Source organism: Delphinus delphis, chromosome 7 (assembly GCF_949987515.2).
Source record: "Delphinus delphis chromosome 7, mDelDel1.2, whole genome shotgun sequence".
Classification (NCBI taxonomy): domain Eukaryota; kingdom Metazoa; phylum Chordata; class Mammalia; order Artiodactyla; family Delphinidae; genus Delphinus; species Delphinus delphis.
Window position 1 is genome coordinate 9,196,822 of NC_082689.1, and position 15,152 is coordinate 9,211,973.

Below are 15,152 nucleotides of genomic sequence, written 5' to 3' on the forward strand. Positions count from 1 at the left end.
CTTGACTTATATACATCATGAAATGATTACCACAATAAGTTTAGTGACCAGCCATTTTTATTCCAAAATTAAAGGAATAGAAAAAAAATATATATATATAAGCATTTAAGAGCCAGCCAGGAGCATACTGGATTCATCCCCTTTGGCCCTCGCCAGGCTAATTAAACTTCTTGACACAGGAGAGTGCTTCTGTGTTGACAATTTTCCCTTTTCCAGTTTCACATTCCCCTTCTTTGTCCAGGACCCACCCCCAGACACAATCTCCTGGTACCTGCTGGTACATGTTGGCCAGTCCTGCAGCTCCACTGGGGTAAATGCTCTCTTCAGCTGGCAGGACAACCCAGGACTTTCTCAGTGGGGTCATGCTGGGAGGACTCTGCAGTCTTCATTCAAGCAAGATTAGGATGGGGTAGGGGAGGGGTCTGTCTTCCAACAAAGGCTAGGGAATTCTTTTGCAGGCCCTGTGTGTTGAAGGAGACCTGGAGTTCAAGGTTCTCACTTGCATCTACCTAGAAAGGCCGATTCTGATTCAGGACTGCACTCCTTCTTTACCAGGGCTCTGCCTTTGGCACAGGAGACCATCCCAGTTTAGGCTGCAGTCTTCTCCTGTGTTCTGCCATTCTTAAACCTGGGACCTGGGTCAGGCCTTCCTTTTGTCTGCCTTCCAGCTGCAGTTGTAAGGGTGTCTTTGCTTTGACTAATAGATTTAAGGCTGTCATTTATTCTTTTCAATATATCAGTGGCACTTAGCAATAGCCACCAAAATCTACAATTCCATTTACCATTTCTCCCTTTGTGAATGCCAATTCCAAAAGCTAGTGAAATCCTCTTTATCTCATCGAGTTTCCCAAAGGTGAAAGTTTGGCAACAGCACTATTAAAGCACACCAGGGACCATCAATATACCACCCATCACCATCTGGCCAGACTGGGATCCGAATCCAGAACCCACCCTTACAGCCTGCTTGCTGGGATCGTTACCTTAAGTTGGGTTCCCTAGAAGCAGAGCCTGAGATAAAGTCTCTTAAGTAAGTGATTTATTGTGAGTTTCTTTGGGAGAAACGAGGGAGGGAAGCAGGATTACAGGAAAAGCTAAGCAAGGATGTGATCACAGCCACAGACTAGCTCCAGCCGGATCTCATGGGGAACACAGGAGCATGAATCATAACACAAGGTTGAGTCCACCTTGGCACTGGAGGCCGGCCCCCAGGCCAAGGAAGGGTAACCCTCTAGGTGAAGCTGGTTCCATTTGGCTGAAGGCAATGCTCTGGGGAGGGGCGGCGCGAGCAGCCAGCCTTCCATGCGGCTGGGGGATGACAAGTCTGCTCCAGAAGGGGTTTTCCAGGACACTAACAGCATCCACTATTCCAGTGAGCTGTCCTCGTTTGTCTCCCGAATAGTGAACACTTCCTTGAAATTCTTCTCAAATTCGGCCTCCAGTCTAAGTCCCATTTGGCCAAAGTCATTGAACTGGAAAAAAATAAAATAAAATGAACACAAAAATCATGATGCTCATTGTCAGTGTCATTGCCACCTTGTAACTGAGAATGATCAGGACTCTGGTCTTAGACACCCTAAGTTATATGAACCAGGTTATGCTAAAAAACTCACGCAGCGAGGAGCAACAAGATAGAAATGGGAACTCATAACCACACCTGGGGACTCGTACTTATTTGGTTGGGTTATTGATTTCAGTGAGAGTTAGAAAAGTAATCTATGCTCTTTGTAACAGTGCAAATAGTACAGATTGCTTTTAAGTTAGATCAATGACCTTCCTTTTTCACTGACACTTCTGTTCCCCTCTGGTGACTCCTGTTAAACTATATGATCCATTCACACGGAGTGGAATCTGGAGATTGGGGTTTCGGAAGAGGTCAGATTGCGTGTTTTGGGGGAGAGATAAGAAGCACAGTGTGACTTTAAGATGCAAGTCTCTTCTCCCTGGGTTTGGAGCAGGCAGGACTCTGCTGTTCTCAACGGCAGCTGTAGGAGGGTCTGAGCTCTTCGAGGCCTGGGGTTCTGGTTGCAGGGACACCTTCTGATTCGCTGTTACTACGCCTTGCTGAGCTCCAGTCTTGAACGGAAAAGTCACTGACTTCCGGAACTCTTGCTTTGCAGGTTTCATAGGATGAGGGAAAGTAAAATTTCCCAGGCACCAGAAAATGAGGGCAGAGTGGCTCAATGGACAGAAAATGAAATGGAAGCGGGGAGAACCACTTACCTTGTAAGATGCCCTGTGGTTCTGAAAGATGAGGCGCATGTCCTGCACGAACCCCTCCACATAGGAGTAACCCTGCTCGTTCAGCTTCTTCTTGATCTTGTCCAACCACATGGGTTCCTTTAGGTTTTTAGAAGCCTCTTTAATCTAGTGAAAAACAAAAATCAATGGGAGAATTACTGGCAGAGTTCAATGTGTGCCTCCTGTGGATTCCCATCAAATCCAGTAGAAATACAAAAAGGTAACAGCAGCTCATGCTCTCACTCCCAGGGGATTCTGATCTCAAATCCCATGGGTACCTGTTTCAAGGTGGGGTAACATCATGGCAGCCTGTAATCACAGTTTGTTATTGTTACTTACATAATAGTAGTATGGAATCTTCGCAAAAAAGGTGCTCTCTGAATGACAATAGACCTTCAAGAGGAGGAACTCACATTTCTGCAAAAGAAGGTGGCTGTGAGTGAAAAGCAGCTTGGAGACAATGAGCCCATATACATGCCCAGGCAGAGGCATGACTCACACCAGTATCTGGAAGTTTCCCCAAACATGGATGGCTCTTGGAGACAGACATGCAATGGCTGCAAACAAGTTCTGGTGTGATTTCAGTGTGACTGAGTCATGGCTCACCCTTTGGTTGCCTTTCTCCTGACCCTGCGTATCTGACTTCTCACATGTGAGGGGAAGGGGGAAGAATTGGGGTTCCCACCCGACTCACCAACTGCTCCTCGGGCTGCATCTGCCTTGCCAGGACCTCAGATTCCCCGAGACATCGCTGGCTTCCTGAAAACTCCTTTGCCCTGCAGAAGGTGCAACTCCACAGGTCCCTAAGGGACCAGACATAAGTAAGTGAGGGCAAGGTCCCTGGAAACAGTCATCACTCCTATGTCTGATACTGTCCTCCTTTCAGGAATGTTGATGGACACAGCTGGAAGAGGAAAGGGGCACCTCCAGAGTCTCCAAGAACCCCACGTGGGGTCTGAGCCAATGACCCTCATCCCATCGAAGGAGCAACAAGGGGTCAGGGCATGGAGGTGGTGTCAGGATGAGTAGTGGGCTCTTCTTTCTCTGTCTGTTTCTGGGAGCACAAGGAATCCTACCCACCAGGCCTGAGTGTCCAAACTGGGTCTTAACCCCTGGGGGACCTCAGGCTTTCCTCAGCCCATTAAGAACGTGGCAAAATGAGGGAACCAGCCCATGTTTCCTGCCTTTTCTGAATAAGTGCAGAACACAAACGAGTGGCATTTCCACCCCCATGAACAGGAGTGAAAAGCAGCTTGGAAAACTTCTAGGAAAGGACAGTAGCAGTATGTGGGCAAAGGACCTGGCTACTGACTTAGAGGAGAGCAAAACGCATTAACCTGCCACTGCCAGCATCTTGAAACAGCTCTCTGGATCATACTGCTGGACCCTGTACTTATGGCCCTGCTGTTTCCCCATCTAGACATAGTAAGAACTCTGTAGGGAGAGTGTGTACGGCAGGAGGAAGGGTCCCTAATAAGAAGGGAGGGGCTGCATCTCACGAACCTCTCAGTTTCCACAGGTGGGATGTGACAGTCCTCATGAAAAGATCTCGAACAAGTATCACAGCAAAACAGCTTTCCTCCATCCCTGCACGTCTCACACACATCTGAGTTTCCCAGCTAGAAGGTAAAACAACATCTATATCCCTGGTGAGACCTCAGAAGGCCAGAACTAGGGGAATCTAGAACTCATTGCCTTTGTGTGAATCTGAATGGACACTTATATGCTTCTCCCTGAGATATTAAAGAACAGCATAGCGTGGCGATTTCAGAAGCAGAAATTGTGGTCCGCAATGAAATTCAGGAGGAAGGGCCTCTGTGTCAGACCAGAAAAGTCTTCCCTATAAGCCAGAGACTCGGGCTTCCCTGGTGGCGCAGTGGTTGAGGATCTGCCTGCCAGTGCAGGGGACATGGGTTCGAGCCCTGGTCTGGGAAGATCCCACATGCCGCGGAGCAACTAGGCCCGTGAGCCACAACTACTGAGCCTGCGCGTCTGGAGCCTGGGATCCGCAACAAGAGAGGCCGCAACAGTGAGAGGCCTGCGCACCGCGATGAAGAGTGGCCCCCGCTCCCCGCAACTAGAGAAAGCCCTCGCACAGAAACGAAGACCCAACACAGCCAAAAATAAATAAATTAATTAAGAAAAAAAAAAAACAGAGACTCTAACACTGAAAGGCTAGCAACAAAACAAGACAATTTTTTAGGAATCTGAATAACTTTATTACCTTGCAGATAAAATAAGTTCCTGAAATAAAGTGTTAAATGCATTTGTCTACACCACAATAACTAAACTGACTCCTTGAAGGGTGATATATTTAGAATTTAATAAGGTGGATTAAACTTAGTGTGGAAAGTAATACAAGATTATTTTAACAATTATTTTGAGTCTTGTTCTGGGCTTTTGCGTGAAACTACTCGTGTTGGGTGAATTGGGATTCTGGCCATTCCTTTTTCTTTTTTTTTTTTTTTTCGGTATGCGGGCCTCTCACTGTTGTGGCCTCTCCCGTTGCGGAGCACAGGCTCCGGACATGCAGGCTCTGCGGCCATGGCTCACGGGCCCAGCCACTCTGTGGCATGTGGGATCTTCCCGGACCGGGTCAAGAACCCATGTCCCCTGCACCGGCAGGTGGACTCTCAACCACTGCGCCACCAGGGAAGCCCCCATTTCTTTTGCTTTTGAAATGGTCATATATGAGGAAGTGCTAGCTCCAAGGACCATTTTGCCAAAAAGCTCCCATTCAATGTTCTGGGGATCCTCAAGGACACCCCCCAATTGGAGACTGAGACTGCTCTGACATGGAGTCACGGGGCCATGTTTTTTCTCATCAGTGTAGGAACTGACAGATTACCATCATCGTTCTCTAGAAAGTGATGACCCTCTTCCAAGAAGAACAAGGAATAACAAATATAACCAATGTCTAAGAACCTCACATTTGTGTATTTTTTAGCAGATTTATCTAGCTCTTTGTTTCTTAGTCCAGCTGCACATTAGAACTTTCAGGGCAGAGTATATAAAATACTAATGCCCTGGTCCCTATGCCAGAAATTCTGAATCAATTTGTCTGGGTAGGGCAGATCCATTGGCGTTCTTCTTTAATTCATGGAATGGGTAATTTTGTGTATCAGAATCATCTGGGGAGTTTTAAACAATGCCAATGTCCAAGTCATAGCCTAGACTGATGAACAGAATTTCCTCTAGGGTGGGATCCAGGCAATACTATTTTCCAAAGGTCTTAGTTTCAGCCTAAGTTGAGACTTACCCTGAGCAAAGGGGATATTATAGGCCTGAATTGCTCTGCAATACCAGGTCCCAGGAAAGACTATTAACAGCAATGAGGGCACTCTTGCTGGAACAGGTGCCATCTCCTCCCCATGGACTCTTGGCCGTGGGCTGTGAGACCTGACCCTGTGTGTCTATATCCATCCCAAACAAGCCACACAAACACTGGACTCCAGCACTGTTTAGATGACTAAAGAATCCTTCATTTGTCCAAGGGTCAGAAAGAGTGTGGATAAGATCTAAATATTGTTGGGGGGATTGCTTTGGAGGTAAACTATAAGTAAAACTACTGGACTATCCCTCCTCTTTTGGACGTTGTGTATCAGTATTACTGCATACTAACCCATGTGAGTGCTTCCCCCTGGAGTTGTGCAAAGGTGACTCTGCTTAAAATGTCCATCTTGTTGCAATGAAGGGAATCAAAATATGATTCAACTTAGAGAGTGGAGTCATCCATAATTTTAGCAGACCTTAAAGCATCCAGCCGTATGGTACCAGTTTGAGTAAAAATGCCCTGTGATTTGCTATGTGGTGACCAGCTCAGCACCATGATGGCTCCCTCGAGATTGGATACGGGGCTTCCGTGAAGAACCCACTAGCCCTGAGTGCATTTCTCTGCAGGACTCACAACGGGGTTCACACCTTAACTTGCCAGGTTGGCCTGGCCTGTTCCTTCTGATTGACACTTAAAACCATCTAGCTCTACCTGTACCTTGGAATAGATGTTTGGGATTTTCCTTTCCTTCCTTATTGCCTTCTTTAAATTGCTGTTTTCTCCTCAAATTTCCTCCTTATCCTTCATCTGCAGGCCAGCCGCACCCATTACTACTTCAAGCCCAGGCTCTAGAGACCCCGGTGGTCTCAAGCTCTGCCTCCCAGACTCACTTTCGGGGGAAATGAGGAAATGGGAAGGTTTCCACTGAACAAATGGAAGGGTGCTTTCAGGCTGAGACACCCAACGCCAGAACCATGTACCTGATGTGGGTGACGCATCTGCTGTTCCCTGCTCATCACACATAGCAACATGCTGCACCTGAGTGTGAGTGTGCTTCAGGGAAATGCAGTGATGACTCAGAGAATGTGCCGAGGGAAAAGGCCCGCGTTATCCTGGGGTCACAGGCGGGCGTTAGTACTTACACAAAGGTCATCTAAAGTACTGTCATGAGACTTCGGTACTCTTTTCTGCATAAAAGAGAGAAAGATTAAAGGACAATATTGAATGTGATGTATGCATCCGTCACTTATTTAAACAGCAATCTGTTGAGGGATTCAAGACACGGTTTACCCATTACTTCATACCTGTTTTTATGGATACACATATCTACTTGGAAAATAAAAAGTACCAAAGTACCACTGTTTGGCCCAATGCAAGTTCTATTCCCTGGCTCTCAGATGCAAAGTGGGGTTTTGTGAAGCCATGCAGGGAGTCTGGCCCTGGTTCCCACAGATGGAGTGGGAGAAACTCTGCTGGTTTTCTTGCTTTGAGAGGCCCTTAGGCATTTTTCTCTATATTAGAAAATGTCATCCCAACTGGAGGAGCTGCAGGGAGAGTATCAGGCTGAGGACTCATCGTCAACAGCTCCAGTGACCACAGGGCCCAGAGGCCTGGCATCCATGCAAGTGTCCCAGAGAAGAATGTCACCACCTATCACAGGTCTCCCAGGGCACAGCCCCAAAGATAAAATGTGCCCAAGTTTCCCAGGGTTGCAACTCTTCTTCCAGAAGGTCACCCTCCTCTTCCCTCCCTCTGAATCCCAAAAAGTCAGCTAGCTGACTCTTCAGAGGTAACTGACTACCACCCACTAACTTTACATTGCCATTGCGTTCCAATATTCAGTAGAATGACCTGACCTCCTTCCCTCTGGGACACAGGCAGCCTCAGCTTTTATCTGCAGCCCAGGGCAGAGTGGTCATGGAAAAGTGTGATCCATGGGACAGTGATCTGAGAGGTGTCCATGTCACTGCCCACGTTTCTGTGTGGCCTGAAGTTCACCACCCATCCCCATTAGTTATTCTTCCATGTTAGACAATGAAGTTGAAACAATCCTTGAGGTCAGAGATATTGTTTCAATCTTCTAATGACCATTGGGCATTTAGTGTGCACTCAATCATTGTATGTTGGATAAGTGAATAAACGAGTATCATTTCACTTAGGAACAGATCACTTGCTATCTCCTAAGCAAATATTAGCCTACAATAAAAAGATTGTTCTAAAGGTGTGTATCAGATTATTTTACAACACAGCAGCTGTCATCAAAAGGTGTTAGAGACCTTTGTGAGGAGCCAGGAAGCTGTCATGTGGCGCTGAGAGTGACACTGAAGATTCCAGAAGCCAAGGGGCAAGAGACGTTCTGAGAGGCACAGAGGACCCATGGAGGTAGTAATGGGTCCTGAGATCCGCCACTTGGGGAGCTTCTGTTCTCGCTCACAGGGAGATGCAAAATATAGAGGTAACTGCAGGTTGTTGCTAAAAAGTGCTGCACCCACAAATAAGGGTAGAATCTGTTGGTAGGACATTGTCAGCTTGTGTGGGTAATCTAACTGAGTAACTCTTGGCACCTGGGGAATGGTACAGATGCCGGTCTTTAATATACTCACTAAGTAGTGCAAATAATATGATAGTTTCCCTTTAGGAAATCCAGTGGGTGAAATGTCCCAAGGACTTAGAGTTCAAACTGTCCAGAACATCAGATAATGTAAAGGCCTGGACCTCACATTCCCAGTGGAACATGAAGTCCCATTGGCCAGCTACGTCTGACCTGTCTTAGAAATCTGTGAATGTCTTGAATGGCCGTTTCTACATGAAGTGTATAAGAATGGCACCTCTCACCTCCTCCTTCTTCTCAAGTTCTCATTCATACCCAGCCCTGGAAAAACCATCACCATGTCCTGAATCTACACTGCACCATACATATTTGTTTGTTGCCTCCAGAGAAGAAGGAATCACTTTCATAGATAGAAGGGAGGTCTGCACAGCACCCCCTTGAGGAGCTGAAAGAGTGGCATCAGAGTAAACAATTTTCCGGGTCAGCCCCTCCTATACTTAGACTGTGAATAAACTTTTGCTCCATCAGATTTCATTAAAGTTAGGAAATAGTACCATGATTTTAAAAATCTGGGTTTGAGTTGAAGATGACCCTATCACCTTATTATGATATATTTTTATGTATTCCAGCATCATGTCTTCTTTCACAACTTTGACACCCTTACATCTGCATCTATAGCTAAAGCACACCCATGAGGTCTATTTTGGTGGTTCCTTATCACCTCCATTTCAAATGGTTTACCATTCAAAGAAGATCTTGCCAAATATACAACATAGTGTTCAAAGTAGCAACATTGAAGGTGCATACCGCAAGTTTTTACAAGGTGGGAGTGGGGTGTTGGAGGAAGTTTAATAATAATTACCCAGTTGAGAAACCACAGAATAATACACAGTGCATGAAAAATCAGTTATGTAATGAGAACTTGTAGAAAGTTATGCAATAATCACCTTTCTCATCCTGCCATATTTCCTTGGAGGGTTATGGAGACATCTTTTCTGAAAGATAAAAGGATCTAAGTATATGGTTGGCCTGTGAGTCTCGCATTTCGAACCTCCTCCCAAATATTTCTCCTGGGATGTCCCACTGTCAGCCCAAAGCCAAGGTGTCTAAATGAGAAATCATCTCGCTCTCCTCACTTGTACTTATTCTAGAATACAATCAGTGGTTGCTTAAAAATCATCTTTAGAACTCTTTTTTCCTCCTGTGCTTTTTTCCTAACTTTAAGAGGTTTTCCTTCATAATCTCTTTGACACCTCTCACCTCCTCTCCATTTCCACCAGTGTCACTCAAGCTTGGTCCCTCTACCAGGGCTAGTCAATCAACACACACTTATCCCATGCCTATTTGGTGCCAGACATTCTGGCCAATCTTGGGCACACAAAGATGGACAAACCCAAGAGGGGTCTAGAGAGAAAAAGGGGATGCATGGAAGGATGAGAATAAAACCGTATAAGAAAGGCCTTAGTAATGGGCTCAAGAAGCCTAGGGAAGGGATGGTCAGGGTCAGGTCAGGCAGGGAATAGTCAGGGGAAAATGGCATTGGAGCTGAGCATTGCATGTTGAGTGTAGGTTTCTTCGGCTGAAAGACACTGAAGTCATTTCAAGGCCCCATGGCCACCTAAAACACTATTTTAAATATGTCATTTCACACCTCAGAAGACTTCACTGATTTTGCAGTATCTATATTGTGAGTTTAAACATATTAGCCTGGCATTAAATCCCTCCACAAACAGCTCCAGTTGATGGGTTATGCCTTATCACATACAATATGTCTACCTCAACCATGGTTCTGGTTTTCGTGCCATTCTTTGTCTGGAGTAACTTCTTCCTACTTGGTTGATTGTAAACTGTCTTCTTCTTTCAGTGCATAAAGCTGTCTGCATGCACTTGGGTCAGAATGACCTTTCCTTCCTCCAAGCTCCTGCATCCATCCTGATGGAGCCCCTTTTACAACAGTGATGCGCTGCATTGTACTGAGGTTAGGAATGTGGAACACCTCTCCCCAGGTGAGAGGATAAACTCAGAGGCATCTGGGCTTTAGCTATAACTCATCTGGGCTTTAGCCATAACAAATATTTGGTGAGCAAATAGTGACCTTATTCTTGGGGCACAGCAAGGAAAGTCACGTCTCCCATCCCTGTCACTGGAATACCTCGATCAGCCAACGTAGGGGCCTCCCACCGCAGCGAACACTTATCTTCCAGTTCTTGGATCTTTCGTGGCCTCCTCTGATTTCAAATTCCCTGGGGGTGAACCAGTCTCCATCCTCACTCTGTATACACTTCACCCAAACTCCTGTAAGACCAGGGTAAGTTAATCTTTAGCCCTCTTTGTTTTCAGATGGTGGGCTCCCAACACACTGGATCTGGACCTACCCAATTTGGTCTCAAGATCTAAAACAGGAGAGTCTAGCCTCCCCTTTCAGGCTTCAGAATCCCCAAACCTAGCCTTTAAGTCCCCTCAAAGGATATTTACTGCTTTGCGGCAACATTTCTTTAACCAATGTGCAACAACAACAACAAAATGATAATTACCATCAAAATCAACCTTTTAAAAGTATGTCAAAATCACCTATGAAGGAAAAGGAAGTGATTTTGAAGAGTGAGACCATTTCAATTTGCTAGGGATAGAGAACAAGTCAGAATCTCCTATGGACTTTGGGGAACCTCGGGTTGGGACTAAGATCTCCAATGGGGGCTCTGCGGCTCAGAATGGCACCACAGCAGCATCTGTGCCCTTTATTACACTTTTCATCCAGTTTAATGGCATTATTGAGCAGAGATTTTCCCATCCCTGAAATCATGGATAGCTGATATTAAAAATAATTGTGAAATGTTATCCAGTGGAAAATTTAAGTTATGTATAAAAGATAATCATATGCTTAACATCACTAGTCATTAGAGAAATGCAAGTCAAACCCACAATGAGATACCATTTCACACCCACTAACATGGCCATCATAGAAAAGTCAGACAATAACAAGTGTTGGCAAGGAAGTAGAGAAATGGGAGCCCCCATACACTGTTGGTGGGAATATAAAACAGTACAGCCACTGTGGAAAACATTTTGGTGTTTCCTCAGTAGGTTAAACATGGAATCATCATATGAACTAGCAATTCCACTCCTAGGTATATACCCAAAAGAATTAAAAACATCTGTTCACACAAAAACTTGTACATGAATGTTCAAAACAGCATTATTCATAATAGTGAAAGAGTGGAAACAATCCAAACTGATGAAAAGATAAACAAAATATGGTATATACATACCATGGAATATTATATTATTGGGCAATAAGAAGGAATGAAGTACTAATACATACTATTATATGGATGAATCTTGAAAACATAATCTTAAGTGAGACAGCCAGTCCCAAGAGGGCACATATTATATGATTCCATTTAAATGAAATACCTAGAATAGGCCAATTTATGGAGCAGAAAATAGATTAGTGGAGAGAAAATAGCCCAGTTTAGGGCTGGGTGGTGGAGTGGGGTTAGGTGGGAATGGGCATTGATTGCTAATAGACATGGAGTTTCCTTTAGCAAAAAAATATTCTGACAAAAATATTCTAAAATTAGATTGTGGTGATGGCTGTACCATCTTGTGAATATACAAATAAAACTCAACATTGACTGGTACACTCTCAGTGGTGAATTGTATCTCGGTTAAGCTGTTTAAATACTTTACCTCAATTACGTACATTAATTCCTCGCAGCTACACCATGAAGCAGGTTTTTAATGATTTCTTTTTTAGATAAAGAATTTCAGGGTCAGAAAGGTCCCATTCTCTACTCGGCTGAATCAGTCCCTCTCGGCATAGCTGAGGCTGGGACTCAGGTTGTCTGATTCTGAATTCTGTTCTATCCTTACTACATCAAGCACCTGCCCTGGTGAAAATCGTCCAGAGGGAGAGAGGATATGAAGTTGGAGGCTGAGGGCCTCTTCCTTTATTTCTGCTTTATTTCTGCTTTGGCCTCCCCATGGACACTTTCACGTGGGAGTAAGCACCTAAAATGTATGATTTCTTAAAGTGTGAAAATAGCAACTTAGGGATCCCTTCCTCCTCTCAAGCCAAACCATTGTCCCAATTCCTTCAACTATGTGTAATTCACATGGATAATTCCATTACTTCTCGTGATCCCTTCAGATAGGAATTGCAAATAGACCATAAAACCCACCTTCTTTCAATTTCTTCTTATGTAACATCCCCTTCACCTTACCACAGGTCACAGGAAGTATCTGAGAGTGAAAATCCACTTTTTGATATCTGCGTTTTCTTCGCCCTGAAAGAGAAGATTCCTTCATTGTCTCATTTTCAATTGCGCACGTACTGCTTCTCCCATGCTGAGTTTGTTCCTATAAAGGTATGGAGGAACTTGGAAAGCTTTATTCCACAAATCTCTAGAGTCAAAGTCTTTCTTCCAAGTGGCATTTTTGATACATAACTACAGAATGTCTACCTCTACCTCATCCCTCAAATCTCACACAAAACAGAATGTGTTAACAGAGAAATGGGGCTTCAGTAAAACTGTCTTAGCTCCCAGTCCAGTCAGCCCCACTGATTCTTACGTGACAATGAAACATACAGCTGCATCATGTTCTGAAGGGAACCTCCAGTTATACTATTTCACTGCAGTTAGGTAGCTGGAACAAAGTGAGAGACTGTACTTGCATCTCTCTATTTGAGCGCTGGTTAGTGAGCAGAGAGAGAGAGTAATGATGGGGGAACCTAATGGAGGTGACGTCTGTCTTCTCTTTGTGTTCTCTGCTTTGCTTCACTTCTCCCTCACATTGGCTTTCTCCTTAGCTGAAAGAGGAGTTCAGGAAGCTCTAGGATAATCTGCAAGTTGCATGGTGGGGAGGGCTGCTAGAGACCTGATTCCACAGCAGCAGGGGTGAAAGGTCTTCAAACTAGCTCAAGGAGGATGTGTAACTGATGCTGACCCTCCAGCCAACGTTTTAGAGCTATGATGGGAAGAGGGGGAGCTGTCCATGGTCCAGTTTTGAGGTAGTAGGCTAGTAGAACTGGGATGAACTGAGAAGGATGGTGTGGGCCTAATTCACTCTCTTGCTTTACAGATGAAGAAATTGAAGCAAAAGCTGTCAAGTGACAGGTCCAAGCCCACACAGTCAGAAGAAGAGAATGACAGACTTCTGACTACCACTCCAGGCCACCCATGGTGTGCAATCTCTGACTCTCTGTGCAGCAGGGAAAGGGTCTGCTAAATAATATGTGGGTTGTATATGTGCCCTTTATATGAAAGCAGACTATTTCCAGACTATTTCAGTTCAGTGAAGACAGCATCACTGTGGTAGCCCCTGGACCCATTGGGTCTGGTTTAGATCTGTCACCAAGTTACTTGTTTGTGGAATTATCTTCTTTTTCTTTCATACACATTTGGAAAATGGACCAAATCATAGATGTTTTCCAACAGTTAGTAAAGCTACATAAAGCAATTAGGGAAATGGATTTATCAGTAAAAACACAGAGTAAAGCACAGGAAATTAGCTGCATAATTATTGAGAGTGTATTCCCCTTTTCTTCTTTACCTCTTGACTTAACTTTTTTCTGTGGGGCTCTGTCACTATGAGTTAAGTGGAGTCTCCCTCTGCCTCTCCTTCTCCCTGAGAAAATAGAAAAATAGAATCACAGTCACAGACATGCAGTTGCACTGTGTATATTAGTGCTTTACAGAATTTCCATTGAAATGTAACTTCCCATAAGCCTGTCTAACGCACAAAGAAAAATATATAATGCCTAGTCCTTAAGCACGAAGAATTAGATGGCAAATCTTAGACTCATCTTATATTTTACTTTTCATTGTCCCACATTAGTAAAACAAACAAATAATAGAAACCAGCATTTTATTTATGTCTCAAGCAGCCATGTGTTGAGTGCTTAATAGATGGCAATTGTACATCTACTAATGTACAATTAAAGGAAGTGAGTTAAGGGAAACCCTATGGTGGGCTTCACAGGTGAGACACATGTCCTGCACATCACCTAGAATGAAGTTATTTGTACATTTGTGTTGACAGTTTTAGTAATGTGACCAAGAGTTTTGTCCACCTGGGTTTAGACAAAGATATTAGAATCGAAGAAACTAACAAGAAGTCTAATCAAGAGAATGGGTAGGACTGAGTCCTCCAAAACCTTGATTTCAAATAGTAATTAAGGACTGACTCAGTAGACGTTGCAGCAGAGGCTGTTCTGCCATTTACAAGTTAATTGACGGTGGACAAGCATCTCAGTATGTTTGCTATCATTCACATGTGTTTCATATTCTAAGGTAGGAAGATAAGTTCATTTCCTGTTTTCTGTGTTCAATGCCTACCATCAAATGGCCACCATCTGATGGTGCTGAGTGGGGTAATACAGACCCCAGGAAGAAATATTTTCCAGACTACTCCTTCCTAACTGCTGCAAACTCCAAGCAGATTATGAGCATATATCAGACCAGCAAAGTAAAAAGGCTCTTTCCTTCAGTCAAACCCAAAATGGACGCATTGGTTGGAAAAATAATCCCATCTTCTGGTCTTTAGACTAAGCAGTTACTGAGAGGGTTTTCATTTCCTCAAGATCAAAATGGCCTCATGGGACAAATGTTGATGACTAGACCTTATCAGAAGATCAAACAAGTCACAACTTTGCAAGTTGTCACCCTGTTGTTATTTAACAAGATAATAGACTCTCAAGACAAGAGGCCTACAGAGATTTCTAAACTTAAGAAATCTTAAGTTTAAGAAATCTTAAAACTTAAAGAAATGTCTAAACGTAAGAAAGTAGAAGACTTGGATAGTATAGCCGTGGGCTAAGGAGAACCACTAACAAGACAGAATTGCAGTTCTTAAAGAGGCAGGTTAATCTTTTGACTCCCTCTCACTTTCTCCCTCTGTAAGGTGGGTTCACTAGGCAATAGCAGGTCACCCAGCCAGGTATGGCTTTCTGAGGCTCTCCGCACCTCCTCTCTCACCCAAGATGCCAAAGTGGTGGAATACTCTAGAAGACCAGGATATTTCTGGTTCTCTTTCTCATTCCTCTCTCCTCTTCTAAAGGTCCATGCTCACAGCCCAGTGAGAAGAGAT

General features: G+C 44.3%; 1 protein-coding gene across 1 annotated transcript in view; it reads right to left on the bottom strand.

Moving 5' to 3' along the window:
* Positions 1-1,213: 1,213 nt before the first annotated feature.
* The window catches only part of LOC132428316 (nuclear body protein SP140-like), a 76,592-nt gene continuing 62,653 nt past the window's right edge, over positions 1,214-15,152 (bottom strand). The window contains exons 17-26 of the mRNA XM_060015958.1: positions 13,617-13,691; positions 12,245-12,349; positions 10,216-10,358; positions 9,011-9,058; positions 6,655-6,699; positions 3,742-3,857; positions 2,933-3,041; positions 2,578-2,655; positions 2,221-2,364; positions 1,214-1,469 (exon numbers count right to left, since the gene is read on the bottom strand). Of these exons, the coding sequence (XP_059871941.1) occupies positions 1,362-1,469; positions 2,221-2,364; positions 2,578-2,655; positions 2,933-3,041; positions 3,742-3,857; positions 6,655-6,699; positions 9,011-9,058; positions 10,216-10,358; positions 12,245-12,349; positions 13,617-13,691 (971 nt within the window). The 3' untranslated portion in view covers positions 1,214-1,361. The remainder of the gene's footprint in view (positions 1,470-2,220; positions 2,365-2,577; positions 2,656-2,932; positions 3,042-3,741; positions 3,858-6,654; positions 6,700-9,010; positions 9,059-10,215; positions 10,359-12,244; positions 12,350-13,616; positions 13,692-15,152) is intronic.